This window comes from Hylobates moloch, unplaced genomic scaffold (genome assembly GCF_009828535.3).
Source record: "Hylobates moloch isolate HMO894 unplaced genomic scaffold, HMol_V3 SCAFFOLD_24, whole genome shotgun sequence".
Classification (NCBI taxonomy): domain Eukaryota; kingdom Metazoa; phylum Chordata; class Mammalia; order Primates; family Hylobatidae; genus Hylobates; species Hylobates moloch.
Window position 1 is genome coordinate 27,279,727 of NW_026652299.1, and position 26,081 is coordinate 27,305,807.

General features: G+C 46.9%; 1 protein-coding gene across 2 annotated transcripts; it reads right to left on the bottom strand.

Annotated features, from left to right (window-relative positions):
• Window positions 1-10,085: 10,085 nt before the first annotated feature.
• NIFK (nucleolar protein interacting with the FHA domain of MKI67) lies at window positions 10,086-20,706 on the bottom strand. 2 transcript variants are annotated; one of them, XM_032145710.2, is made up of 7 exons: window positions 20,310-20,704; window positions 19,178-19,315; window positions 15,416-15,524; window positions 14,213-14,424; window positions 11,520-11,579; window positions 11,331-11,399; window positions 10,086-10,955 (listed from the first exon to the last, which is right to left on the bottom strand). In XM_032145710.2, exons 1-7 carry the CDS (start codon window positions 20,412-20,414, stop codon window positions 10,767-10,769), a joined length of 882 nt encoding a protein of 293 aa, XP_032001601.1. In that variant the 5' UTR covers window positions 20,415-20,704; the 3' UTR covers window positions 10,086-10,766. The 2 variants fall into 2 exon arrangements, with proteins under 2 accessions (XP_032001601.1, XP_058290368.1); XM_058434385.1 differs by lacking the exon at window positions 11,520-11,579 and having other exon boundaries at window positions 20,310-20,706.
• Between the last annotated feature and the right edge of the window lie 5,375 nt (window positions 20,707-26,081).

Below are 26,081 nucleotides of genomic sequence, written 5' to 3' on the forward strand. Positions count from 1 at the left end.
GTAAAAATAATCAAATAACCCAGCCTGGTTGGCCTCTGGGCCTTTGCACTTGCTGTTCCCTCTGCCTTAAAAGCTTTTCCTCCAAGATCTCTGCATGGCTCCCTCACTTCCTCAAAAGGGTCTCCACTCAAATGTCACGTTCAGTATGAGGCCTTCCTGATCACCCACTGAAAATGGCAGTCCCACTTCCACCTCTAGAAGTCCCTAAGCCCATTTCTTGTTTTATTTTTCTCCACAGTACTTACCATTTGTGCCACAGAATGTACTTCCTTACTTCTTTTTTTTTTTTTTTGAGATGGAGTCTCCCTCTGTCAACCAGGCTGGAGTGCAATGGCATCTCTGCTCACAACCTCTGCCTCCCGGGTTCAAGCAATTCTCCTGCCTCAGCCTCCCAAGTAGATGGGATTACAGGCTCCCACCACCACGCCTGGCTAATTTTTTTGTATTTTTAGTAGAGACGGGGTTTCACCATGTTGGCCAGGCTGGTCTCGAACTCCCGATCTCAGGTGATCTGCCCACCTCGGCCTCCCAAAATGCTGGGATTACAAGTGTGAGCCACTGTGCCCGACCTTCTTTACTTCTTTATCTGGTAATTGCTTGTCTCGCAATGCTGAATATAAGCCTCATGGGGTCAGGAATTTTTGTTTTGTTCACTGCTGATCCCCAGTGCCTGACACATGGTGGGCACTCACGAATGTTTTGAATGCATTCATTCATTAAACAAATGTGATGTGCCAGCCCTGTCCCCATCACTGGGGATACTGCCTGGGAAGCTGGGGAGGATGGTAGCATGTCCACTTGAGTAGCAAGCTGGTCAGGAGACTGGGGCAGAGGAGCAATGCCTGGGACAGAGATACCTTCTCAAGCCATGTGAATTTTCATACCATTTGCATGTATTACCTATTCAGATAATAAATTAAATGGAAAAAAAATTCACAGGAAAATAAGGAGCCGACTGAATAAGATGCCTTTTTATGGCTGCTTCTACATTAACATCAAATCAGATAGCTGGCTAAGTACAAATTTGCAAGGTAGGGAAGTTATACAGTTTGCATTTACTAAACTACTGGGTGCAGTTTTTAAAATTATACCAGGAATGCCTTGGCAGTGGTTTTCGTTTTTTATAAAGTTGATTAGAAGGCTGGGCGCGGTGGCTCATGCCTGTAATCCCAACACTTTGAGAGGCCAAGGTGGGCGAATCACCTGAGGTCGGGAGTTCGAGACTAGCGTGAACAACATGGAGAAACCCCGTCTCTACTAAAAATACAAAATTAGATGCGCGTGGTGGCTCATGCCTGTAATCCCAGCTACTCGGGAGGCTCAGGCAGGAGAATCGCTTGAACAAGGGAGGCGGAAGTTGCAGTGAGCCGAGATCGCACCATTGCACTCCAGACCAGGTGACAGGAGCGAAACTTGGTCTAAAAAAAAAAAAGTTAATTAGAGAAAAGCCACAATATTTATCATCTAGCCAAGTGTTAAAGGAGAAATAGAAGAAAAATTAACACAGTCCTTCAGAATAAAAAACTGCCAATGAGTATCCTGCATCACTGCCAAAAACATCTCAACATTTTCTCTTTGGGGACAAATAATTAGGATATTTCCCCTGGTTCCTCTTGCAAGAGTCCTACTTTCCCCAAAACCAGTGAACTCCTCTTTTGAATAACCAAGTCACAGAACCTGTGAATGAAGCTACAGAAAACAATAGCATTACTCATGGCACATTCGCTGTGGAAACTATGTTTGGCAAGTATCAAATGTCTGAATTTCTTTTCCTGGACTTTGTAGGGTTGACAGCATTTATTTATAACAGGGGACATTCCAAAATTGGCTCCTATCAGCAAAGAAAAGTAATGTCTGCAATACTGCTACAAGTTCATTTTCTTTTTGTTAATACAAATTGAAGCAGAGCAGGCCACTGCAATAATTGGTAAGCTACTTAATTATGAAACAGATTGGTTACTGCAACAGGATAAATTTGTAGATAGGTAGTGAAACATTCCCTAATTGGATCAATGGGACGGGACATTAATTCCTGATCTCAGGTAAACCCTAACTAGCCAAATCGTTTTATTATTTTGTTTTTATTTGTTTTGGAGAGAAAAAGGACAGAAATAGATCACTTACATATAACTTGAAAAATATTTCCAAAATGTTGAGGTTTACTAGCTGAACTAGAAAAATGCTCCAAATTCTAAGTCCAGTGTTTACTTTGTGTTTATAGTTTAGGCCTCATGAATAAGAAATAAAACCAAAATAGCCCAGTGACTGGAAAACAGGAAATGTACTCTGAACACCAAGGGCTACAGATTGTGTTTACAGTGATTGTGGTACTAAAGCAAAGTTCTCTTGTGTAAAATTATTTATTTATTTATTTTTGAGATGGAGTCTCGCTCTGTTGACAGGTTGGAGTGCAATGGTGCGATTTCAGCTCACTGCAATCTCCAGCTCCCAGGTTCAAGTGATTCTCCTGCTTCAGCCTCCCACCTGGGATTACAGGCACCCGACAGGACACCCGGCTAATTTTGTATTTTTAGTAGAGATGGGGTTTCATCATGTTGGCCAGGATGGTCTTAAACTCCTGACCTCAAGTGATCCGCCTGCCTCAGCCTCCCAAGTATTAGGATTACAGGAGTGAGCCACTGCGCCCGGCTGAAACTTTCTTTTTACATAGAGCCATCATTTTAATATATACCTAAGAACATTATATACACTGTATGTAATTATATACAATTACTTGCTGGCCAGGGGCAGTGGCTCATGCCTGTAATCCTAGCAATTTGGGACACTGAGGCAGGAGGATCACTTGAGGCCAGGAATTCCAGACCAGCCTGGGCAACATACTGAGGACCCATTTCTAAAAACAAAATAAAAAAGGCTGGGCTCGGTGGCTCACGCCTATAATCCCAGTACTTTGGGAGGCAGGCAGATCACCTGAGGTCAGTCAGGAGTTTGAGATCAGCCTGGTCAACATGCTGAAACCCCATTTCTACTAAAAATACAAAAAAATAGCTGGGCGTGGTGGCTACAGATGCCTGTAATCCCATCTACTCCGGAGGCTGAGGCAGGAGAATCACTTGAACCTGGGAGGCGGAGGTTGCAGTGAGCCGAGACCATGCCATTACACTCTACCCTGGGCAACAAGAGCAAAACTCCGTCTCAAGAAAAAAAAAAAAAAAAAAAAAAATTAGCCGGGCCTCATGCAAGTTACTATAGTTTCAGCCACTCAGGAAGCCAAGGTGGGAGGATCACCTTAGGCCAGTAGTTCGAGGCTGCAGTGACCTATTATCATGCTACTGCGCTCCAGCCTGGGTGACACAGTGAGATCCTGTCTCTAAAAACCAACATAAACCAAACCAAAACTGCTTTGGCCATGCACAGTGGCTCACGCCTATAATTCCAGCATTTTGGGAGGTCAAGGTGGGAGGACTGCTTGAGGCCAGGAGTTGGAGACCAGCCTGGGCAATATAGTGAGACTCCATCTCTATTTAAAAAAAAAAAAAAATTTGCCCATAAATATTGTAAAATTAACTGAAGTTATATTTCTTCATTTTTATACACAAATTCATAAGGTAAATATTTTCATGGTTCATGTCATCGGAATGTTGTATTGCTGGTGACCCAAACCCATTTGGCAAATATATTTTCACCAATTGTCAATTATTGGAAAGATGTTTCCTAAGCACCCAATTGCTTAAAGGGCATTTGATGGTGGTAGTTTCTGTCCTGTAGTAGTGTAGAAATTGGTGGGCTGAGGTTGGGTGTGGTGGCTCACGCCTGTAATCCCAGCATTCTGGGAGGCTGAGGCAGGTGGGTCACCTGAGGTCAGGAGTTCAAGGCCAGCCTGGCCAACATGGTGAAACCCCGTCTCTACTAAAAATACAAAATTAGTCGGGTGTCGTGTTGGGTACCTGTAATCTCAGCTACTCAGGAGGCTGAGGCAGGAGAATCGCTTGAACCTGGGAGGCGGAAGCTGCAGCGAACCGAGATCGCACCAGTGCGCTCCAGCCTGGGTAAAAAGAGTGAGACTCCAGCCATGCGCAGTGGCTTATGCCTGTAATCCCAGTACTTTGGGAGGCCGAGGTGGTTGGATCACCTGAGGTCAGGAGTTCAAGACCAGCCTGGCCAATGTGGTGAAGCCCCATCTGTACTAAAAATGCAAAAATTGGCTGGGCATGGTGGCAGGCACCTGTAATCCCAGCTACTCTGGAGGCTGAGGTAGGAGAATTGCTTGAGCCCAGGAGATGGAGGTTGCAGTGAGCCGAGATTGCACCACTGCACTCCAGCCTGGGCAACAGAGCGAGACTCTGTCTCAAAAAAAAAAAAAAAAAAAAAGTTAACAGTAGGGTATAAACCCCTTTAATAATTTTGGATTTTTGCCATTCTCTTTAATGAGTTAACTGTAGATTTTCTCTGCCTGCTTCAGCCTTCTCAGAAGCTGGGACTTCAGGCTCATGCCACCATGCCAGGCTGACTATAAATTTCAAGTGCCTGGGATCTATTGCCACCTAGCGTTATATCGCTCTGAGTTATTTCAAGGCTGAGCATTTAAGAATAGAAATCTTGTTAGCCTTCTTCATTCCATGTGTGCCCCAGTGCCCCATTTCTACCGCCAATTCATAAAGTCACTAGGTCCCTCTACCAATAACTTGGAGAAGAAAAACAAAACAGCAAAAAAGGAAAGTCGGCCAGGTGTGGTGGCTCACGCCTGTAATCTCAGCACTTTGGGAGGCTGAGGTGGGTGGATCGCTTGAGGTCAGGAGTTCAAAACCATCCTGGCTAACATGGTGAAGCCCCGTCTCTACTAAAAATACAAAAGTTAGCTAAGTTTGGGGGCAGGCACCTGTAATCCCAGCGACTCGGGAGGCTGAGGCAGGAGAATCGCTTGAACCAAGGAGGCAAGGGTTGCAGTGAGCTGAGATCGCACTACTGCACTCCAGCCTGGGCATCACAGCGAGACTGTCTCAACAACAACAACAACAAAAAAGGAAAGTCACTAGGTCTTGTCTTTCACTTCTCCCTGTTTTTTGTTTATTTTTAGAGAGGGGGTCTTGCTCTCTTACCCAGACTGGAGTGCAGTGGTGCCCTCCAGTGCTCACTGGTGTCTCAAACTCCAGGGCTCACGCAATCCTTCATCTCATCTCAGCCTCTCAAAGTGCTGGGATGACAGGCGTGAGGCATTGCCCCCAGCCCTTTTCCTTTCCATGGCCATGAATAATCTAGCATTTATGCTAATCCCACTGAAAGTAAACATTAAGAACTTGAGTCAATTCAACTGGGTCACCATAGACAATCTGTGGGCAAGCTACCTAAGCTCCCTGGGCTTCAGTTTACTCATCTTTCAGATGGGAATAGTAATATCTTTAGAGTTTTTCTGAGGAAACGAGTTCAAATATTTTAAATGTTTACAATAGTACCTTACATATACAAACGTAATAAACGTTAATTATTATTGCATACTTCATGTTATGCCTGAGTCCTTTTTTTATTTTTATTTTTTGAGACGGAGTCTCGCCCTGTCATCCAGGCTGGCGTGCAGTGGCGCGATCTTGGCTCACTGCAACCTCTGCCTCCCAGGTTCAAGCGATTCTCCTGCCTCAGCCTCCCAAGTAGCTGGGATTACAGGCGCGGGCCACCACACATGGCTAATTTTTTTGTATTTTTATTTATTTATTTTATTTTTTTTAATTTTTTTTTTTTTTTTTGAGACGGAGTCTTGCTTTTTCACCTAGGCTGGAGTGCAGTGGCGCAATCTTGGCTCACTGCAAGCTCCGCTTCCCGGGTTCACGCCATTCTCCTGCCTCAGCCTCTCCGAGTAGCTGGGACTACAGGCGCCCGCCACCACGCCCGGCTAATTTTTTTTGTATTTTTAGTAGAGACGGGGTTTCACCGTGGTCTCAATCTCCTGACCTCGTGATCCGCCCGCCTCGGCCTCCCAAAGTGCTGGGATTACAAGCGTGAGCCACCGCGCCCTTTTTTTGTATTTTTAGCAGACAAGGGGTTTCCCCATGCTGGCCAGGCTGGTCTTGAACTCCTGACCTCGTGATCTGCCTGCCTCGGCTTCCCAAAGTGCTGGGATTACAGGCGCGAGCCACCGCGCCCAGCCACCTGAGTCCTTAAATGGAGTACAAGTGTTGAAAAGTCATTATTACTTCCTATTTTATGGTCAAAAGGCAGAAATTAGGTTTCTCTATTCTCTATGACAATTCAGGCTGATTGTTTTAAGAGATTTTTTTTTTCAGGTCAGTCTTGCTCTGTCACCCAGGCTGGAGTACAGTGGCATGATCTCAGCTTACTGCAACCTTGGCTTCCCAGGTTCAAGTGATTCTCCTGCCTCAGCCTCCTGAGTAGCTGCAATTACAGGTGCTGGCCACCATGCCTGGCTAATTTTTTCTATTTTTAGTAGAGACGGGTTTCGCCAGGTTAGACATCCTGGTCTTTAACTACTGACCTCAGGTGATCCACCCACCTCAGCCTCCCAAAGTGCTGGGATTACAGGCGTGAGCCACTGCGCCCAGCCAATTTTTTGTATTTATTTATTTTTTTGAGATGGAGTCTCACTCTATCGCCCAGGCTTGAGTGCAGTGGCGTGATCTCGGATCACTGCAACCTCTGCCTCTGGGGTTCAAACAATTCTCCTGCCTCAGCCTCCCCAGTAGCTAGGACTACAGGCGCCCGCCACCATGCCCGGCTAATATTTTGTACTTTTAGTAGAGATGGGGGTTTCACCATGTTAGCCAGGATGGTCTCAATCTCTTGACCTCGTGATCTGCCTGCCTCGGCCTCCTAAAGTGCTGGGATTACAGGTGTGAGCCACTGTGCCCAGCCCAGTTTTTTGTATTTTCAGTAGAGATGAGGTTTCACCATGTTGGCTAGGCTGGTCTTGAACTCCTGACCTCAGGCGATATGCCTGCCTTGGCCTCCTAAAGTACTGGGATTAACAAGTGTGAGCCACTGCACCCAGCTGATACTCCATTTTAAACATCTAACTCTTCTGATGCTTTCCTATGAGTTGGGACTACTCCAATGATGAAATACACAATCTGTAGTGCATCCAGCAGCAGCGCTAAGCAGAGGACCACATATGGCCTGTTACAACTGAGTTCCTATAGCAGAAAAGTAGCCATAGACAGCATACAGCATACACACATAAGTGTGGCTGCATTCCAGTGTCTTTATTTACATACACTGAAATGTGAATTCTCTATCATTTTCATGTGCTGTACTTTCTCCCCAACCACTTCAAGAAATAGCCTTTGCTGCATTAAAGTGAGATTTTAGAATTCATATTAGCAGTCTCATACCACAATCAGCCAGGGCTACAATTTCCAGTCACAGTGACCAGTTGCCTTGGCTTTGGCCACGCTGTATTCCAAATGACAGTAATGGAAAACCCCGTTCTGAACTTGTGTCAACTTCATTTATTCGCCATTCAAAGGTCATTTCTGTGGCATCTATTCACTCGACACTCCATCTTATGGCCAATACACAGCTTGTGAAATGTCAGGCTCCAACTGAAACTTGTCTGTGGACTAATTCTTTTTTTCCTTTATAGCTTTTTGTCTGATTATATATAATAGCAACACAAACCTCATTAATTTTTAAAAATTAAGAAAGCGAAAAATAGCTGGCCTGGTGGCTCATGCTAGTAATCCCAGCACTTTAGGAGACTGAGGCAAGAGGATCGTTTGACCCCAGGAATTCAAGAACACTGTGGGCAACATAGCAAGACCTGTTTCAATTAAAAAAACAAAAAAGAAACAGGGAAAAACCTACTTAGTTTGATAACTGAGTTAATTTTGATATACACTTTTCCATTAAAAAATTTTTTTTTACAAAAAATGTCTATAGCTGGCTGGGCGTGGTGACTCATGCCTGTAATCCCAGGACTTTGGGAGGCGGAGCCGGGTGGATCACTTGAGGTCAGGAGTTCGAGACCAACCTGGCCAACATGGTGAAATCCTGTCTCTAATAAAACAAAAATCAGCTGGGCGTGGTGGTGCACGCCTGTAATCCTAAGCACTCAGGAGACTGAGGCAGGAGAATCACTTGAACCAGGGAGGTAGAGGTTGCAGTGAGCAGAGATGGTGCAACTGCAGCCTAGCCTGGGTAACATTGAGTGAGACTCCATCTCTAAACAAACAAATAAGGGGGGTGGCAGGTGGTCGTTCAGGAAGGGAGAAATACTCAGTTCATCTTGCCATGTACATGTATGTGTTTGAATGCACATGCCCCTTAAGATCAAACACAAGACTTATGTCTTCACATGGAGAACCTTATCTGATGCTTTCCCAGGGGAAACCAGACAGATGTCCAGATCCACAAAGTTCAGAGGCGGTTCAAATAGGGTATTATTTAACAAATACATACTAAATCTTCTATGTGCCAGGAACTGTTCTAGAGATCTAATCTGCTCTTTGCATGTACTTAAAACCAACTCTATTTTGCATCAGAACCCCTAGCCCTGTATCGTATTAAAGACTTAAGAAATGCTAGATGAAAGAACGCTTAGTGGCAATGAATTAAAAAATTTTTTTTTAAGAGAGTGATAATGAATTTTTTTTGGTTTGTTTTTTGAGACGGAGTTTTTGCTCGTTGCCCAGCCTGGAGTGCAATGGTGCGATCTTGGCTCACTGCAACTTCCGCCTCCCGGGTTCAACCAATTCTCCTGCCTTAGCCTCCTGAGTAGCTGGGATTATAGGCATGCACCACCACGGCTGGCTAATTTTGTATTTTTAGTAGAGACAGGGTTTCTCCATGTTGGTCAGGCTGGGATTACAGGCGTGAGCCACTGCCCCCAGGGTTTTTAAGAGACAAGGTCTTGCTCTGTCACTCTGGCCGGAGTGCAATGGTGCAACCACAGGTCACTGTAGTCTCAAACTCCTGGGCTCAGTGATCCTTTCACCTCAGTCACCTAAGTGGGACTACAGGCATGCGTCATCATGCCCAGCTCATTTTTTTTTTTTTTTTTTTTTTTTGAGACAGTCTCCTCTGTCACCAGGCTGGAGTGCAGTGGCACGATCTTGGCCCACTGCAACCTCCGCTTCCTGGGGTCACGCAATTCTCCTGCCTCAGCCTCCCAAGTAGCTGGGACTACAGGTATGTGCCACCACGCCCATCTAATTTTTGTATTTTTAGTAGAGATGGGTTTTCACCATGTTGGCCAGGATGGTCTTGATCTCTTGACCTCATGATCCACCTGCCTCAGCCTCCCAAAGTACTGGGATTACAGGCGCGAGCCACCGTGCCTGGCTTCATTTTTAAAATTTTTTGTAGAGGGGCTCTCATCATGTTGCCCAGGCTGGTCTCCAACTCCTAGCCTTAAGTGATCCTCCTGCCTCAGCCTCCCAAAGTGCTGGGATTACAGGCACAAGCTACTACATCTGATGGCAATGTTTTTAATGAATCTGAATTTTCTTTTTTTTTTTGAGACAGAGTCTCGCTCTGTCGCCCAGGCTGGAGTGCAGTGGCGCAATCTCGGCTCACCGCAAGCTCCGCCTCCGGGGTTCACGCCATTCTCTTGCCTCAGCCTCTCCGAGTAGCTAGGACTACAGGTGCCCGCCACCACGCCTGGCTAATTTTTTTATTTTTAGTAGAGACGGGGTTTCACCGTGGTCTCGATCTCCTGACCTTGTGATCCACCCACCTCGGCCTCCCAAAGTACTAGGATTACAAGCGTGAGCCACTGTGCCCGGCCTTGAATCTGAATTTTCTTTTTTTTTTTTTTTTTTTTTTTTTTGAGACAGAGTCTTGCTCTGTCGCCCAGGCTGGAGTGCAGTGGCTCAATCTCGGCTCACTGCAAGCTCCGCCTCCCGGGTTCACACCATTCTCCTGCCTCAGCCTCTCTGAGTAGCTGGGACTACAGGCACCCGCCACCACGCCCGGCTAATTTTTTGCATTTTTAGTAGAGATGGGGTTTCACCGTGGTCTCGATCTCCTGACCTCGTGATCCACCCACCTCGGCCTCCCAAAGTGCTAGGATTACAAGCGTGAGCCACCGTGCCCAGCCTTGAATCTGAATTTTCTAATGAAGGGGAAAATTTACTATTTTTTTTCCCAATGACTCCCAAGTCCTACTCACAAACAAATAAATTGTAGAAAAAGAGTTTAATTGCTGGTTATTGTTTGAATCTTGAAATACAATGCTTCACTGATGATACTGGTATAAAATGGTGGTTATTAATTCATGCTAGCACAACCAAAACTAATTTAACATTATTGGAAAAAATGAGTCATTTTTGAATCTCTATTAAAATCTGAACACATAAACAAATCTGTGCTAACACTGGAACTACCTTCTCACTCTACATACAATTAAACTTCCAGCTTCAACCATCTGATGTTGAATTCTAAAGCACCCCCATGAGTTAAATGTCCCTGACAAACCATGTAGGTGGACAAACAAGATTGGTGGTCTTTAACTGCTGGCGACAGAAAAGGCTGCAGTTTAGTACTTAAACCTGCAGTTAGTGGTCAACTTTCTATCCAGGCAGAGTAAACTAAGCAGAGCTATGAAATATCAAAAGAAAACTAGAGGCCAGGAGAAACAGGAAATGTCAGCCAAACCACTGCAAGCTGGTATGCACCCCTGTATTTCAGCCAAGGGCAGGCAATCCAAAATTACACACTGCTTTCCTTAACTTGACCAAACAGTGTATTTTTCCTCTGAAAATCTTGTCAAAGGTTGTATTTCATTGTACCTAGTAAAATACAAAGTCCACTCTCATAAAAATATTATATTTTTCAGAAGAAATATAATACACTGAAAATCACTGATTGCTTTTTCTTCGTCTTTTTTTCCGTGAATGTGTAGGTGTTTGAGTCTCTTGTATTTCTTCTTTTACACAGGATATGGGCTGTTTGAAAACTATTTCATCATCTTTATCATCATCATTCAGTTCAGCCACTTCAGATTTTCGCCTCTCCAAAAATGTTGGTGTACAAACTGGTGTGGGGCCCTGGACTCAACAAGTAAAGATTATAATACATAAATGTAAAACACGATTATGACTTTACCCAAAAATATCACCTCTCCTCTCTTTTTACAAGTTGTACCCCGTTATTTTAGCTCTGTTACCATCTTTTGGTGATACTATTGCAAAGAATAAAAAACTTAGATGCTTATCAAACTTAGTACAGAAATTCACAATTAACAAATATAGCATGTTCCATTATAAGGTTTTAGGCAGAAAATTGCTAAATCAACAATAAAGATCTACCAAATGTCACAATATTTAATTTGAAATCTTAAAATGAGAGTAGCAGAAACTGCTTTTCCTCCTTCAAATTATTTCTATAATATCTGCTGTCTGGAGTATTGAAAACCATTTTACCTGGCTATCCACAGTCTTCTCAGGAGTGTCAAGAGTACCTGAAACTTTTTTCTTCTTCTTACGTAAAACCTTAAAATAAATGTTAAAAGACATCAATTGGAATATTGATCAGCTATAGTAGTCTTGAATATGTTTTCCTACTTATCCTTCTCTAATATCTTACATGTAAAAGGATAAAAAACATTTTACCTGGCCTTTTGTAGACGTCTGACGATTAGTTTTTGAAATACTTTCCGTTTTCTGTAAAATCTTTAATAAAGAAGTTAGAAATTGACAGTCTCATATCTTTTCTTTCTTTTTTTTTTGAGAAGGAGTCTTGCTCTGTCACCCAGGCTGGAGTGCGGTGGCCCGATCTCGGCTCACTGCAAGCTCCGCCTCCCGGGTTCACGCCATTCTCCTGCCTCAGCCTCTCCGAGTAGCTGGGACTACAGGCGCCCGCCACCACGCCCGGCTAATTTTTTGTATTTTTAGTAGAGACGGGGTTTCACCGTGGTCTCGATCTCCTGACCTCGTGATCCGCCCGCCTCGGCCTCCCAAAGTGCTGGGATTATAAGCGTGAGCCACCGCGCCCGGCCGATATCTTTTCTTTCTAAACTTAGCATTAGATCCTCATATATATTATCAGTAAATCCTCCCTAAATGACAAGAGCATTTCAATTTAAAAAATCAAAATTCATAAATACAGTGAATTATCTCAAGTAAAGGGCAAAACTAGGAAAAACCCAGTAGGGGAATTGACAGAGCTGCAGAGGTTGAAGGGAAGGCCAGAATCTGGAGCTCATTGATACACAGAATCCTGAATTCAGGAGGGTGGAAGCAGGAAGAATGTGCAAAGGCAGGCCACCCCCATCTCCTAAGTCACAAACAGGGTACAGGAAAAGCAGTGCTTGCATGCCTCTTTTCAAGTTTCACTGTCTCAGTTCCTAAATGGTTCACAAGAGTACCAGGGCCTAAGGCCTTGGTGAAATATTCTAATGCTATTAAAGACAATATTTGGGATTTGGGCAAAAAATTAACCACTGAGAATTGAGCCACAGGAGGATAACACGGTCATCTAGTTTCTGGATAAGGTTAAAAACCTAGTAAATTGGCTGGGCGCAGAGGCTCACGCCTACAATCCCAGCACTTTGGGAGGCCAAGGTGGGTGGATCATGAGGTCAGGAGTTCGAGACCAGCCTGGCTGACATGGTGAAACCCTATCTCTACTAAAAAAAATACAAAAAATTAGATGGGTGTGGTGGTGTGCGCCCGTAGTCCCAGCTACTTGGCGGGGCTGAGGCAGGAGAATCGCTTGAACCCGGGAGGCGGAGGTTGCAGTGAGCCGAGATAGTGCCACTGCACTCCAGCCTAGGCAACAGAGGGAGACTCTGTCTCAAAAAAAAAAAAAAAAAAAAAAGAATGAGACCTTTACCTATACTAGCCATACCATAATGAGCTTCATTCTTGATCTATAATAAAAGACATAGCTCTCCTTACTGTGACAGATGAAGGAAAGGTTCAGTGTTTTGGTATCTACTTACAGCATATAGTAAACCAAAGACTTAATTCTGGCAGTGTCACCTCTGAATGGCAATCTTTTTCTTTTTTTAGCGATACGGTCTTGCTCTGTTGCTGAGGCTGGAGTGCAATGGTACAATCACAGCTCACTGCAAACTTTAAATCCTAGGCTCAGGAGATCGTGTTGCCTCAGCCTCCTGAGTAGCAAGGACTACAGGCACACACTACCTCAACTGGCTAATAAATGGTAATCTAAGAGTATTATAGTCTTTAATTAAATAGTGGGTTTACTTCAGTAACTTAAAACAGATCATGGAAGCTAAACAAATCAGATTATCTCCTTAAAAGAAGTTTCCTCTTCTGTATAACGGAAATAACAGAATCTGGTCTCATAATGTTTTAGGAAGAACCTACATTGGAATGTTTCAAAAGTTTAGTCAGGCCAGGCATGGTGGCTCACACCTGTAATCCCAGCACTTTTGCAGGCTGAGGTGGATGGATCACCTGAGGTCAAGAGTTCGAGACCAGACTGACCAACATGGAGAAACCCCATTTCTACTAAAAATACAAAAAATTAGCCAGGTATGGTGGCACAGACCTGTAATCTCAGCTGTTCATGAGGGTGAGGCAGGAGAATCGCTTGAACCTGGGAGGTGGAGGTTGCAATGAGCTAAGATTGTGCCACTGCACTCCAGCCTGGGCAACACAGCAAGACTCTGTCTCAAAAAAAAAAAAAAAAAAAAAAGAAGGCCGGGTGTGGTGGCTCATGCCTGTAATCCCAGCACTTTGGGTGGCCGAGGTGGGTGGATCACCTGAGATCGGGAGTTCCAGACCAGCCTGACCAACATGGAGAAACCCTGTCTCTACTAAAAATACAAAATTAGCCGGGGTGGTGGTGCATGCCTGTAATGCCAGCTACTCAGGAGGCTGAGGCAGGAGAATCACTTGAACCCCAGAGGCAGAGGTTGCGGTGAGCCAAGATCACACTATTGCACTCCAGCCTGGGAAACAAGGGCAAAACTCCATCTCAAAAAAGAAAAAAAAGTTTAGTCAAAAAACTGGCTGGGCACAGTGGCCTATAATCCCAACACTTTGGGACGCTGAGGTGGGCGGATCACCTGAGGTCAGGAGTTCGAGACCAGCCTGGGCAACATGGAGAAAGCCCGTCTCTACTAAAAATACAAAAATTAGCCAGGTGTGGTGGTGTGTGCCTGTAATCCCAGCTACTTGGGAGGCTAGAGGCAGGAGAATCGCTTGAACCCAGGATGTGGAGGTTGCAGTGGGTTGAGATTGTGATAAGTGCTAGGCTAGGCACTTTATAAGGTACAAAGCTGCCCCCTCCCCTCCCCACAAGAAACCACAAAAAAGATTCCACGAATATTTACCAAAGAAGGAAAATCATAATCAATTCCTTTTTTAGCTAATTTCTTCCTGAGTAATCTTTCTTTCTTTTTAAATCGCTCCTCCATCCGTAGCTTTTGTGTTAGTGTCCTATTCCGATTATACCGTTTCACTGATGGATATGATGGCTGCTTAAATGGAATATTCCAGTCTTTAAAGAGTTCTTTATGTACTTTTTCAGGTGGCATAAAATGACCTATTTTTAAAAAGAAAAAACATAAAGGTATTTTAATGCTAACTTTAGAATCTCCCCAGTGCCATTCCTCACACAACAAAATATGGCTGGGTACAGTGGCTCACACCTGTAATCCCAGCTTCTCTCACAGCAATGGGAAGTGAATAGAGAGGCACTACCTGGGCAGCCTTGTCAGCTGTGAACTTGGGTACCTAAGACGGCCACATGCCACCATGGGCACAGGGAAGCTAGAAACTTCACTTTGCCTCCCAAGGGCAGCAGGATCTGGACAGGGATGCTGTCTGCACCCTATGGACTGCAGGGTAGGGGGCTGCACTGGCTCCTTTCTGCAGGATAAACTACTCATCTGGTGCTGTCACTCCTCCACTCCCTCTGGCTTCTCTCGTGTGGAAGAGCTACAGCCATTGCCATTTAGACAGATTTTGCAATGCGATTCCTGACCTTTGATGCTATCCCCACTGCCCTCAGGATAAATTCGGAATTTGCTGACTTAGAAGGCCTGCAGTAACCTGACCTGAAGCCTCTTCTTGCTCCCTCATCTCTTGCTACCTTTCCTCACATTCTCTCACAGCCGAATGGTTAGGCATCATTGGTTTGGCATTCACTGTCCCTCAGCCAGGAATGGTCTGTCTTCACTCCTGTCCCCTTCACCTGGCTCGCTCCTGTTTAGTCTCCAGGTTTCAATGTCAATTATACTTCCTTAGAGAAGCCTTTCACAGCCCATAAGAATGAGTTAGTTGCTCCTCCCATGTGTCCCCAAGGTGACTTGTCCAGTTCCATTTAGGGTAAAAACAGCTCTCAGGCTAGGAGATTTTAAAATTCCAATTAGAATCTGCCTGCAACATACACTGAAATCCTTGCACCATTCTGTAAGAGTCATCCCAGAGATGAAGTGGCATGTCCAAGCAGCTAGGCAAGCCGCCCTTCCCACCACAGTCACCCACCAGCAGCAGGCACCCAGGCAACCCTTCGGTAAGACAGGAGCACTTACACTCCAGGAGTCTTTCACCAAACAGGTAGTTGTTCATTGTTTCAGCAACTATCTTGGCAACATCCTCAGACTCAAACTCCACAAATGCATAGCCTTTGCTATTTCCAGTCTGCAACAGAGAAACCACCACAAAAAGTAGAACAATTAAATTTGAATGCATCATCAAATTCCTAAAATGCCATTATTTTAAATAATGTATATTAGCCCCTTATCAAATATTATGACATGCTTAATTCTGACTTCAATTCACATATTCTGGGGACTGTTATGGGAAAAAGAAAAGATGCACGAGTCTGAACACACAGCTGATTTTCTGGTATTCTTGGGATTTTGGTTACACATGATAAATACACAATTCCTACGGCTGGAATTTACTCAGTAACAACATCCCATGATATTAACAAAGCCTTCAACTTAAAAGTCACATGGCTTAACAGCGGGAATCAGGAGGCTCATTTCCAGCAACAGTTGTGTCAATAACAAGCAACTTGGACACTTCCACAACTGAGTCTCATCTTAATTATCTTCAACAGGTAGATTCTGGGAAAAATTTAAATCCCTCAAAATCCATTTATAATCCCAACACTCAAAAGGGAGGGGAAGGCCAGGCGCGGTGGCTCACCCCTGCAATCCCAGCACTTTGGGAGGCCAAGGAGGGTGGATCATCTGAGGTCAGGAGTTCAAGACCAGCCTGGTCAACATGGTGAAACCCCATCTCTACTAAAAATACAAAATATTCACTTTGGGAGGCCAAGGCGGGTGGATCTCGAGGTCAGGGGTTTGAGATCAGCCTGGCCAACATGGTGAAACCCCGTCTTTACTAAAAATACAAAAAATTAGCTGGGCATGGTGACACGCACCTGTAATCCCAGCTACTCGGGAGGCTGAGCCGGGAGAATCACTTGAACCCGAGAGGCAGAGGTTGTAGTGAGCTGAGAACGCGTCACTGCACTCCAGCCTGGGCGACAGAACAAGAGTCCATCTCAAAAAAGAAAAACTAGGCCAAGAGAGGTGGCTCATGCCTGTAATCCCAGCACTCCGGGAGGCTGAGGTGGGTGGATCACCTGAGATCAGGAGTTCGAGACCAGCCTGGCCAAAATGGTGAAACCGTGTCTCTACTAAAAATACAAAAGTAGGCCGGGCACAGTGGCTCACACCTGTAATCCCCGCACTTTGGGAGGCTGAGGCAGGCAGATCACCTGAGATTGGGAGTTCGAAATCATCCTGACCAATATGGTGAAACCCCATCTCTACTAAAAATACAAAAATTAGCTGGGCATGGTGGCGCATGCCTATAATCCCAGCTATTCAGGAGGCTGAGGCAGGAGAATCACTTGAATCCGAGAGGCTGAGGGTGCAGGGAGCCAAGACTGTGCCACTGCACTCCAGCCTGGGCAACAGAGTGAGACTCTATTTAAAAAAAAGAAAAAAAAATTAGCCAGGCATGGTGGCAGGCACCTATAATCCCAGCTACTTGGGAGGCTGGGGCAGGAGAATCACTTGAATCCGGGAGGCAGACATTGCAGTCAGCTGAGGAACTGTGCCACTGCACTCCGGCCTGGGCGACAGAGTGAGACTCCGTCTCAAACAAAACAAAACAAAAACCAAAAAAAAAAAAAAAAAGAATGAAATAGAAAATCAGCACATCACACAAAACAAGTTTAAATATTGTCTCATTTGGCTTTTATTTCAGTTATGCTTACATGCATGTGTATGTGTGCTGGTTTGTGCTGTAAAACTTCTTTTTTTAAAACCCTCATCTTCTTTGTGATGGTAAAAACTTACTTCTTATTGTCGGCCAAAGTCTGCAAAATACTCTTCTAGAAAAATCTGTCTATACCTGTACAAAGATTGTTCCTAGCAGCTTAATCTAAAGAGTTAAAAATATTAAAAAACCTAATGTTCGAGCTAGGCACAGTGGCTCGCTCATGCTTGCAATCCCAGCACCTTGGGAGGCTGAGGTGGGCGGATCACCTGAGGTCAGGAGTTCGAGACCAGCCTGGCCAAAACATGGTGAAACACTGTTTCTACTAAAAATACAAAAATTAGCCAGGTGCAGTGGCCGGTACCTGTAATCCCAGCCACTCAGGAGGGTAAGGAAAGAGAATCACTTGAATCTGGGAGGCGGAGGTTGCAGTGAGCCGAGATCGCCCCCAAAAACAAAACCTAATGTTCAATAGGAGGGTGGATAAACTTTAGTAGCCTAAGTAACAAGCAATGATAATAACAAAGGCAACAGAGTTACACAGATAAAGCTCAGATTATTGAATAAAAAAATTCAGCTGAAGAATGATAGATTTTTTTTTTTTTTTTTGAGATAGAGTCTCGCTCTGTCGCCCAGGCTGGAGTGCAGTGGCGCAATCTCAGCTCACTGCAAGCTCCGCCTCCCGGGTTCACGCCATTCTCCTGCCTCAGCCTCTCCGAGTAGCTAGCTGGGACTACAGGCGCCCGCCACCACGCCCTGCTAATTTTTTTTTTTGTATTTTTTTTAGTAGAGACGGGGTTTCACCATGGTCTCGATCTCCTGACCTCGTGATCCGCCCGCCTCGGCCTCCCAAAGTGCTAATACTGTATGTACATTTATATACATACACATATGTATTGTCGTACATATATATAGTAAAAACTTATAAACATATATAGCAATGAAAACTGAATTTGTGGCCGCGCGCAGTGGCTCATACCTGTAATCCTAGCACTTTGGGAGGCTGAGGCGGGAGGATCACAAGGTCAGGAGTTCGAGACCAGCCTGGCCAACACAGTGAAACCCCGTCTCTAGTAAAACACAGAAAAAATTTGGTGGCAGGCGCCTGTAATCCCAGCTACTTGGGAAGGTGACGCAAGGAGAATCGCTTGAACCTGGGAGGAGGAGGTTGCAGTGAGCTGAGATTGCACCACTGCACTCCAGCCCGGGTGACAGTGCAAGCCTCAGTCTCAAAAAAAAAAAAAAAAGAAAACTGGATTTGTGAATTTAATTCCCTAATTAAAGGAGAAGGTGAAGAGCACTGGGAAGGGTACAAAAGGGACCTCAATTCTACCTACAATCTGTATCTTTAGGACAACTAACAGATGATGGATGCACACCCTATCCCCCACATGCTAAATCAAATAGGTGTCTACAGCTACAACCAATTAAAGTTTATGTGCGGGGAAAGAAAAGAAAGTGGGTCACTCTTCTACTATTGAAACAAGCTATGTAAAGCTTTTTCTCATTAGAAGGCAGGTATGACACAAAGAGTAACTATATAGTGTTTATTGTGTGCCAAGCAATACTCTAAAGACTTTATATTTAACCTTTGACTAAATACTCCCAGGAAGTTTTACTTATATTTAACAGATCACAACACTGAAGCATGGTGAGGTCATATCACTCTAACTAGTAACGTGTAGGGCCTGGCCCCAAACCCTGGCAGTCCAACTCCAGAGTCCTCATCTTTAACTATTCACTATTTAAATCTTTGCTATTATAAGGAAGCTTGGACCAGAGGCTAATACAAGAAGATGTATAAACCTGGGCCTCATACTGAAGTTCACTTACCAAGACTGTCAATTTAATGTAAGGATTTGGAGAAATGTAAAAAACAAACTTTTACAATAATACTGATTTTGCTCCTGTAGCTGTTTCAGATTCTAAACCTTCTCCACTCCCCTTTTTGGAATGAAATCTAATAAGCAATAATGTATGTGTAAACGTGCTCTTTAATGTCAAGGATAATATACATTTGAAAAACAAAACATTAAATCCAACTGCAAAAATCTTACCCTTTTACTTCTGGACAGCCTGAACCGTGTCACAGTGCCAAACTGGGAGAAATATGAAAAGATCTGGGTTTCGTTAAGTAGGTTAGGTAGGTGGCGCACATAGACTACTCCAGGAGTAAGTTGTTCTTGTTTTTTTCGCTGAAGACGTAAAGACCAGGTAAATTAAATATATAAATAAGAAAATCACATTGTAACAAAATCCCTAGCCCTCGGCCCAAGGACCTACTCTGCATTTCCACTTACCACAGTAGTAATTAAAGAACTGACTGTTTAGTGTTTCTCTCCCCACAAAGGCCATGGTCAAGCAGCAGTCAACTATCTTTCCAGCCTGGCATCCCAGCACCCAGTATAATATTAGTGCTCAATAAGTATGTCAATCAACGGATAAGCAAGGACATCTTTGAACAAGCCATTTTAGATCTTCTACCCAGAGAACTCCACATAAATGTAGGCTTCAATTTGGTATGCATATTACTGTTTACTCGCACTTCATCGAAAAATTTTCGATAGGCTTGTTAACTCTCACGGTACAGATTAGCCTTTCAGCGTCTCAGTCATCATACCCCTACCTCTGTAACAAGAACTTCTAAGTTTTTCTGTGTATTTTATGCTAAAAACCACAGAAAGTATAAGCGATGTCAGGGCCCTAGTCAGCAAGTGGAACCTGGCAAATACTCTATTTTAATAACTCCCAGATCACCAACTCGGCATACAAACTTCCCGAATGTGTTAAGTCTGGGGCCCCCATTTTTGGGGAAAACGGGGAAGCGTGACAGCTCTAACCCGGAGATAACCTGTGGTATGGGAGCCTACTCCCTCCAGCTGGTTCCTTCCACTGCTTCCGTCACCCCAATACTTCCCCCTTACCCTCCACATGAAGGCTCCAAGGCCTCAGCGGCCAAACCCCTCCATCATTTACCGACCAGCGTAAACCCTTTCGTCTCGGAAACCGTGGCCTGCAAGCTTAAGAGGTCGGTCCCTGATTCGGTCGAATCCACTCGGGAGACCCTGGAGGTAATGAAGGCGTGCGCGAAGGCAAGGGGCGCCCGGGCCGGGAACCGTGCAACCCCAGATACCCCATAGACCCGGTCCAACGCCCCCGCTCGCAGCCTGGGCCAGGGTGCCTGCTCACCTGGGTTATGCGCTTGCGAACCTGCGCCACCTCCTTTTGAAACTCGACATCTTCCTGCGGGTTAAGCGACAGGATTGGCCCAGCCGGGCCAGACAGAGTCGCCATGCCAAAAGCGGCCGACGCTAACCACGCGGCGCTCCCGGAAACGTCGGGCTCCCAGCTCCCCCGAGGCGGAAGTAGAGGCAGGACAGGGGCGCGGCGTAGCGCCGAAGCGAGGTGTGGCGAGGGGCGGGGAGGGCCATGAGTCGGGCGCGGGGTTGGAGCAGGAGTTGCCCGGGGAAGCGGGGGCGGGACACAGGGTGTGGCGAGGCGCGGGGCGGGGCATAAATTGCGCCGAGGGGGCGAGGGCGGAGTACGAGGTCGTGGCGAGAGACTGGGAGAGGCAGGAGTCGCGCGGAGGCGCGACATGGGGCGTGACGAGGAGCGGAGGGCGGGGCGTGAGTAGCGCCGAGGCGCGGGGGCGGGGAGAGGCGCGGGGGCGGGGCGTGAGTAGCGCCGAGGCGCGGGGGCGGGGCGAGGCGCGGCAGCGGGGTCGGGGTTTGGGTCTGGGGCTGGGCCGTGGGGAGCCCCCGCACCCTCGGTTGTCGGGGCGCCGGTTGGCTTCGCTTAAGAGTGCCTGAAACAATTACGTTCACGCCTACTTTCAAAGAAGTTCTAAAATAAATTCCAAAACAGTACCTGTGTCCTTGAGATGCTGCTCTCATTCCTCAATTTGCTTATTATTATTATTATTATTATTATTATTATTATTATTATTATTTTTGAGACAGAGTTTCGCTTTGGTTGCCCAGGCTGGAGTGCAATGGCGCAATCTCGGCTCACTGCAACTTCCAACTTCCGCCTCCCGGGTTCAAGCGATTCTCCTGCCTCAGTCTTCCGAGTAGCTAGCTGATTACAGGCGCCCGCCACCACGCCCAACTTAATTTGTATTTTTAGTAGAAACGGGGTTTCACCATGTTGGTCAGGCTGGTCTCGAACTCCTGACCTCAGGTGATCCCCCCGCCTCAGCCTCTCAAAGTGCTGGGATAACAGGCGTGAACCACCGCGCCCGGCCCTAATTTGGTTATTCCTTCACTCACTTGTGTGTGAGCCCTCCCGTGTGGTCCCGTCCGTCTTCGGTCCTTAAGAGAACTTACAGCCTGGGGGCAGCATGGCTGCTTTAAGAGATCGAAGAGCCTCGTGGGGGAGAGGCACACTGGGTGGCGCAGGAGGGTCCCCCTTAGGAGGTGGCGTTAGCACCGAGGCCTGAAGACTAAAGAGCGGAGTGTGGAGACCTGAGCGCCTGCCGTCCGCTGAACCGGACAGGCCTGCACAGTGTTCCTAGGTCTAGAAAGAAGGACGCGGCAGTGGGGTTGGAGCCCAGCACAGGAGGGAAGAGCTGCGAGGCGGCAGGCTGGAGCCCCATGACTCTGTGTGCCAAAGTATGAAACTGGGGTTTTGTTGTAAATGCGAGGGGATATGCGGGTTTAAAGCGAGGCTGTGGCTGTTTGCATCTTTTTTTTTTTTGAGACGGAGTCTTGTTCTGTCGTCCAGGCTGGAGTGCAGTGGCGCGATCTTGGCTCACTCACTGCAACCTCCACCTCCTGGGTTCAAGCAATTCTCCTTCCTCAGCCTCCCAAGTAGCTGGGACTACAGGTGCGCACCACTACTCCCGGCTAATTTTTGTATTTTTAGTAGAAACGAGGTTTCGCCATTTTGGCCAGGCTGGTCGCAAACCCCTCACCTTAAGTGATCTACCCGCCTCGGCCTCCCAAAGTGCTGGGATTACAGGCGTGAGCCACCGCACCCGGCCTGTTTGTACCTTTCAAATACTATTATACTAGTGAGTAACTGGGTGGAGAGGAAGGATGGAGAGTGGATTGCCGAGGAAGCAGGGAGGTGAGGCGAGAGCGACAGATCAAACACAGCTGTGTCAGGGGATAGCTGCGGCCCGTGTTCTGGAAGCCGTGAAGGCAGCCCAGGGTGTGTGTGCCCGAAGAGTGGCCTATGGGCCTGAGGTGGAGGCCCTGGGAGGGAGTGCCAAGCGAGGCCAGCCCACTTCCTCTGACAGACATGCCTCCCACGCTCACAGTCTTCGCCTCCTTCACCCCTGCACCCTCCGGCTCAGCGCCACCGTCACCCCCAAGGGGGCATCCCTGACCCTGTAGCAAAGTCAGTTATTCCAGTTAAGCGCTCTCTTCCCATTCTGTTTTCATGGGTAGGCTGGATTTTCAGGAGTGAGCGAGCAAGAGCAATTTGATTCTTTTTCAGGGCTGCCCCTTTCCATGGGCTTGTTCTTGCTCCCCCCAGGATGAAATCTTGGGAAGAGCCCCGCACTTGTGATTGCTCCTCAGATGTCAGTCAATAGAAGCATGTTCCACGCGTTCAAAATCTAATATCAAATGTCTCCTCTCCCCAGCTCAGTCCACATCGTCTTTCTTCTTGGCTCCACTTTCTCTGTACACCCCAGTTTCTGTTTTTGGGCTTTCCAGGATTAGGACAGGGAAGAGAGGAAGGAGAAAGCAGAAAGGGGCTCCTTGCTGGCAGGTGCCACGTGGCCAGCGAGTTTCAGAGGCGGCAAATGCCAGGTTGCTGGCACCTTGTCTCCAAGCACACTTTTGAGGTGTCCCTACCTGGCTGCTTATGACTCCACCTGCCTGCCAGCCGAGGTCAGCTCTGTGCCCAGAGGCTCCTCCTGGAAGGGCCTTTCCAAGTGGACTTTATCATCCTGATCCTTTAAGAAGGGCCACATCTTTTGTCTGTCACTGCCATGGGATTGCACTCTGCATTGCTGCCAGGCAGGCCTCCTGGCTGGCATCATAGATGTTGGTGTATAAACCAGGTACAAGTGCCTGTATCCCCCAAATTCCAGAGGATGTAGACCAAGTTCACTGGTTCCCTGAAGGTACCATCCGTGTCCCCTTGTGTGTGTGTGTGTGTGTGTGTGTGTGTGTGTGTGTGTGTGTGAACACTTCCCTCCTTCCTGAAGATGGAATCTTGACATGTCTCATAGCTACTTAGGGGAGATGAGGATACGGGAAGGAATGACAGCAAGCAATTCTCTATGGAAATCCTTTCTCAGGTTTTCCCAGTCACTTCCACCTCTATGAGTTCCTGGCCTTGCCTTACATCCCCCTAGGTGGGTAGTGATCCAAGGCTTCTCAAACTTGAATGAGCATGTGGATTGCCTGGGGCCCTTGGGACCAGACAGGTGCTGATTGAGTAAGTCTGAGGTGGCCCAAGTTCTGTGTTCCTATCAAGTTTCCAGAAGAGGCCGATACTCCATAGACCACACTCAGAAGCAGGAATAGAGATCTGTGGCATTGATTACTGGGTCGGAATTCTGGGGCAGAATGTATTCTGTCACCCTCCAAAAGATTTGTTCAAGTCCTAATCGCTGGTACATGTGATTGCTCATACATGTGAATGAGACTGTACTTGGAGAGTCTTTGAGGATGGAATCACATTAAGATGAGGTCATGACCGGGCATGGTGGCTCACGCCTGTAATTCCAGCACTTTTGGAGGCTGAGGCGGGCAGATCACTCGAGGTCAGGAGTTCGAGACTAGCCTGGCCAACATGGTGAAACTCCATCTCTACTAAAAATACAAAACTTAGCCAAGCTTGGTGGCATGTGCCTGTAATCCCAGCTACTCGGGAGGTTGCGGTGGGAGAATCGCTTGAACCCGGGAGGCAGAGGTTGCAGTGAGCCGAGATTGTGCCATTGCACTCCAGCCTGGCGACAGAGCAAGATTCTGTCTCAAAACAAAACAAAACAAAGATGAGGTCCTGTTGGGTTTGGGTTAGCCGTAAACCATGACTAGTGTCCTATGAGAAGAGAGCATTTTGGGCGTGCACATACACAGAATGCCATGTGATGGGCAAAGCAGAAGTTGGAGTGATGCTGCCACCAGCATCCACAATTGTGAGAGAATATGTTTCTGTTGTTTTAAGCCTTTCCGTTTGTGGTAAGTTATCCTGGCAGCCACAGGGAAAAATACAGTTGCTGCACAGCCTGTGTGGTCTGAGGACAGCACTGGTCCTGGGCCTGTCTTGGTATGTTGGGTTCTCGTTGCCTGTTAGGGCAGGTCCTGGAGGACCTCCGGGATGCTCACAGATGGATGCCAGGCCCCCTCTCCTCCTTCCCTCCCTCTCTCCCTTCCTTCCTCCTTCCCTTTCTTCTTTTGATGTTTTTGTTTGTTTGTTTGTTTTTAATTCTTCCTTCTGATTTTGCATGTAGATGGGGAGCTACTGACACTTTGGGTGGGACAGTTCTTCACTGAGCTGGACCGTCCTGTGCACACTACTTTTGTACCCTCGTCCCCTGCTCATTGTAACAATCAAAATGCCTCTGGGCATTTCCATACAGCCCCGAGTGGACTAGTGAGTCCTCAGTGTGTGTCACCTGCTTCTCTTCCCGCACGAATCACCCAGGCGTCCTCCCCCCCCCATGCCATCCCACCCTTATCACCTGTGGCCTGGAGCACCTATTGGGGGCCAAGCACAGAAATTGAGGAGGGCCGGTGGCAGGGCTGGGCAGGCAGCAGGGTGAGTCAGGGCACATGAGAGACCAGCAGGGAGAGGGCTCTCTGGGGTGGGGCTGAGGTTCCCCCCACTGCTCAGCCCTATCTCTCTTCCCCCTCCTGTGTTCCTCTCCCTCCCCACCACTCTGCCTGGTCCCTGTGGGGTTGCCTGATGAGCCACTCCGATATCCGGCCCAGCTGTCCCTTACTTGGTCACAGGATTTCTTAGTATGTTCGGGTTACTATAACAAAAATATCATAGACCAGGTGGCTTATAAACAACAGACGTTTACTTCTCACAGTTCTGGAGGCTGGAAGTCCATGATCAGGGTGTTGGGAGGTTGGTGTCTGTTGAGGACCCACTTCCTGGTTTGTACGAAGTGTCTTCAGTAGTGTCCTCACATGGCCGAGAGAGAAGCAAGCTCCCCGGTGTCTCTTCTTATAACGTCCCTAATCGCATCATGGGGCTCCACCTCATGACCTCATCACCTCCCACAGGCCCCATCTCTTCCCACCATCAGAATGGGGATCAGGGCTTCAACATAGGAATTTTGGGGGAACACATTCAGTCCAGCAAAGGGATTCTAGGGATGGGCCTGAAAGGGGCAGCTCTGTAGGAAGAAGTGGGGAGAAACCCTTGTCTGTGTCACCTCAACAGTGTGGCCTCCATAAATTCCAGTCTGCAGAGAATTCAGGGCCATGTGATCTGAAGCAGTGAAGGAAATTTCCTTCCTCTTCTGCTGGGATTGGCCATCATTTCTGCCATGCTCTGCCCTGTGTGAGGTTTAACATGTACGGCTCCAAGACTAGACACCAAGTCTGGCAGTGTCCCACGGGAGGCTGGTGGACTGCTAGAAAGGGTGGGGGAGAGTGGAGAGTGGGGTGCCCAGAGGGCCTGGATTCCCTCTGATGGCCCCTGTGCTGACTCACCCCATCCCCTCCCCATCACAGGATCGTTTCCTGCCTTTCAGTAAGGGGTGTGGGTGTCCTGGGTCCTGTGGGGCTTGCAGTCCTCACTGTGGCACCCTCTTCCCAGCCTGAAGCCTGTCTCCTGCTGGGCTCATCACCCTCCCTCATCACCCAGGTCCCCAACCCTTTTCTCTGTTCTCCTACAGCAGGCCTCAACTTCCAACCAGTCTTGTTTCCACCCCCTCCTGCCATTCAAGGAACCTTGCAGAAGTGCAGCTCCAATTATCTGGCCTTCTGGGCTATTAAATGAGGCATCATTTTACCCTTAAATTAGCCCAAATGTCTACTGTGTTCATATTCA

Coding starts and splice junctions, on each gene's coding strand:
- NIFK (XM_032145710.2), bottom strand. CDS start 20,414: ATGGCGACTCTGTCTGGCCCGGCTGGGCCAATCCTGTCGCTTAACCCG. Junction 11,580..14,212: donor ATTATGATTTTCCTTCTTTG/GTAAATATTCGT, acceptor TCTTTATTAAAG/ATTTTACAGAAAACGGAAAG. Junction 10,956..11,330: donor AGAAGACTGTGGATAGCCAG/GTAAAATGGTTT, acceptor TGTTGAGTCCAG/GGCCCCACACCAGTTTGTAC.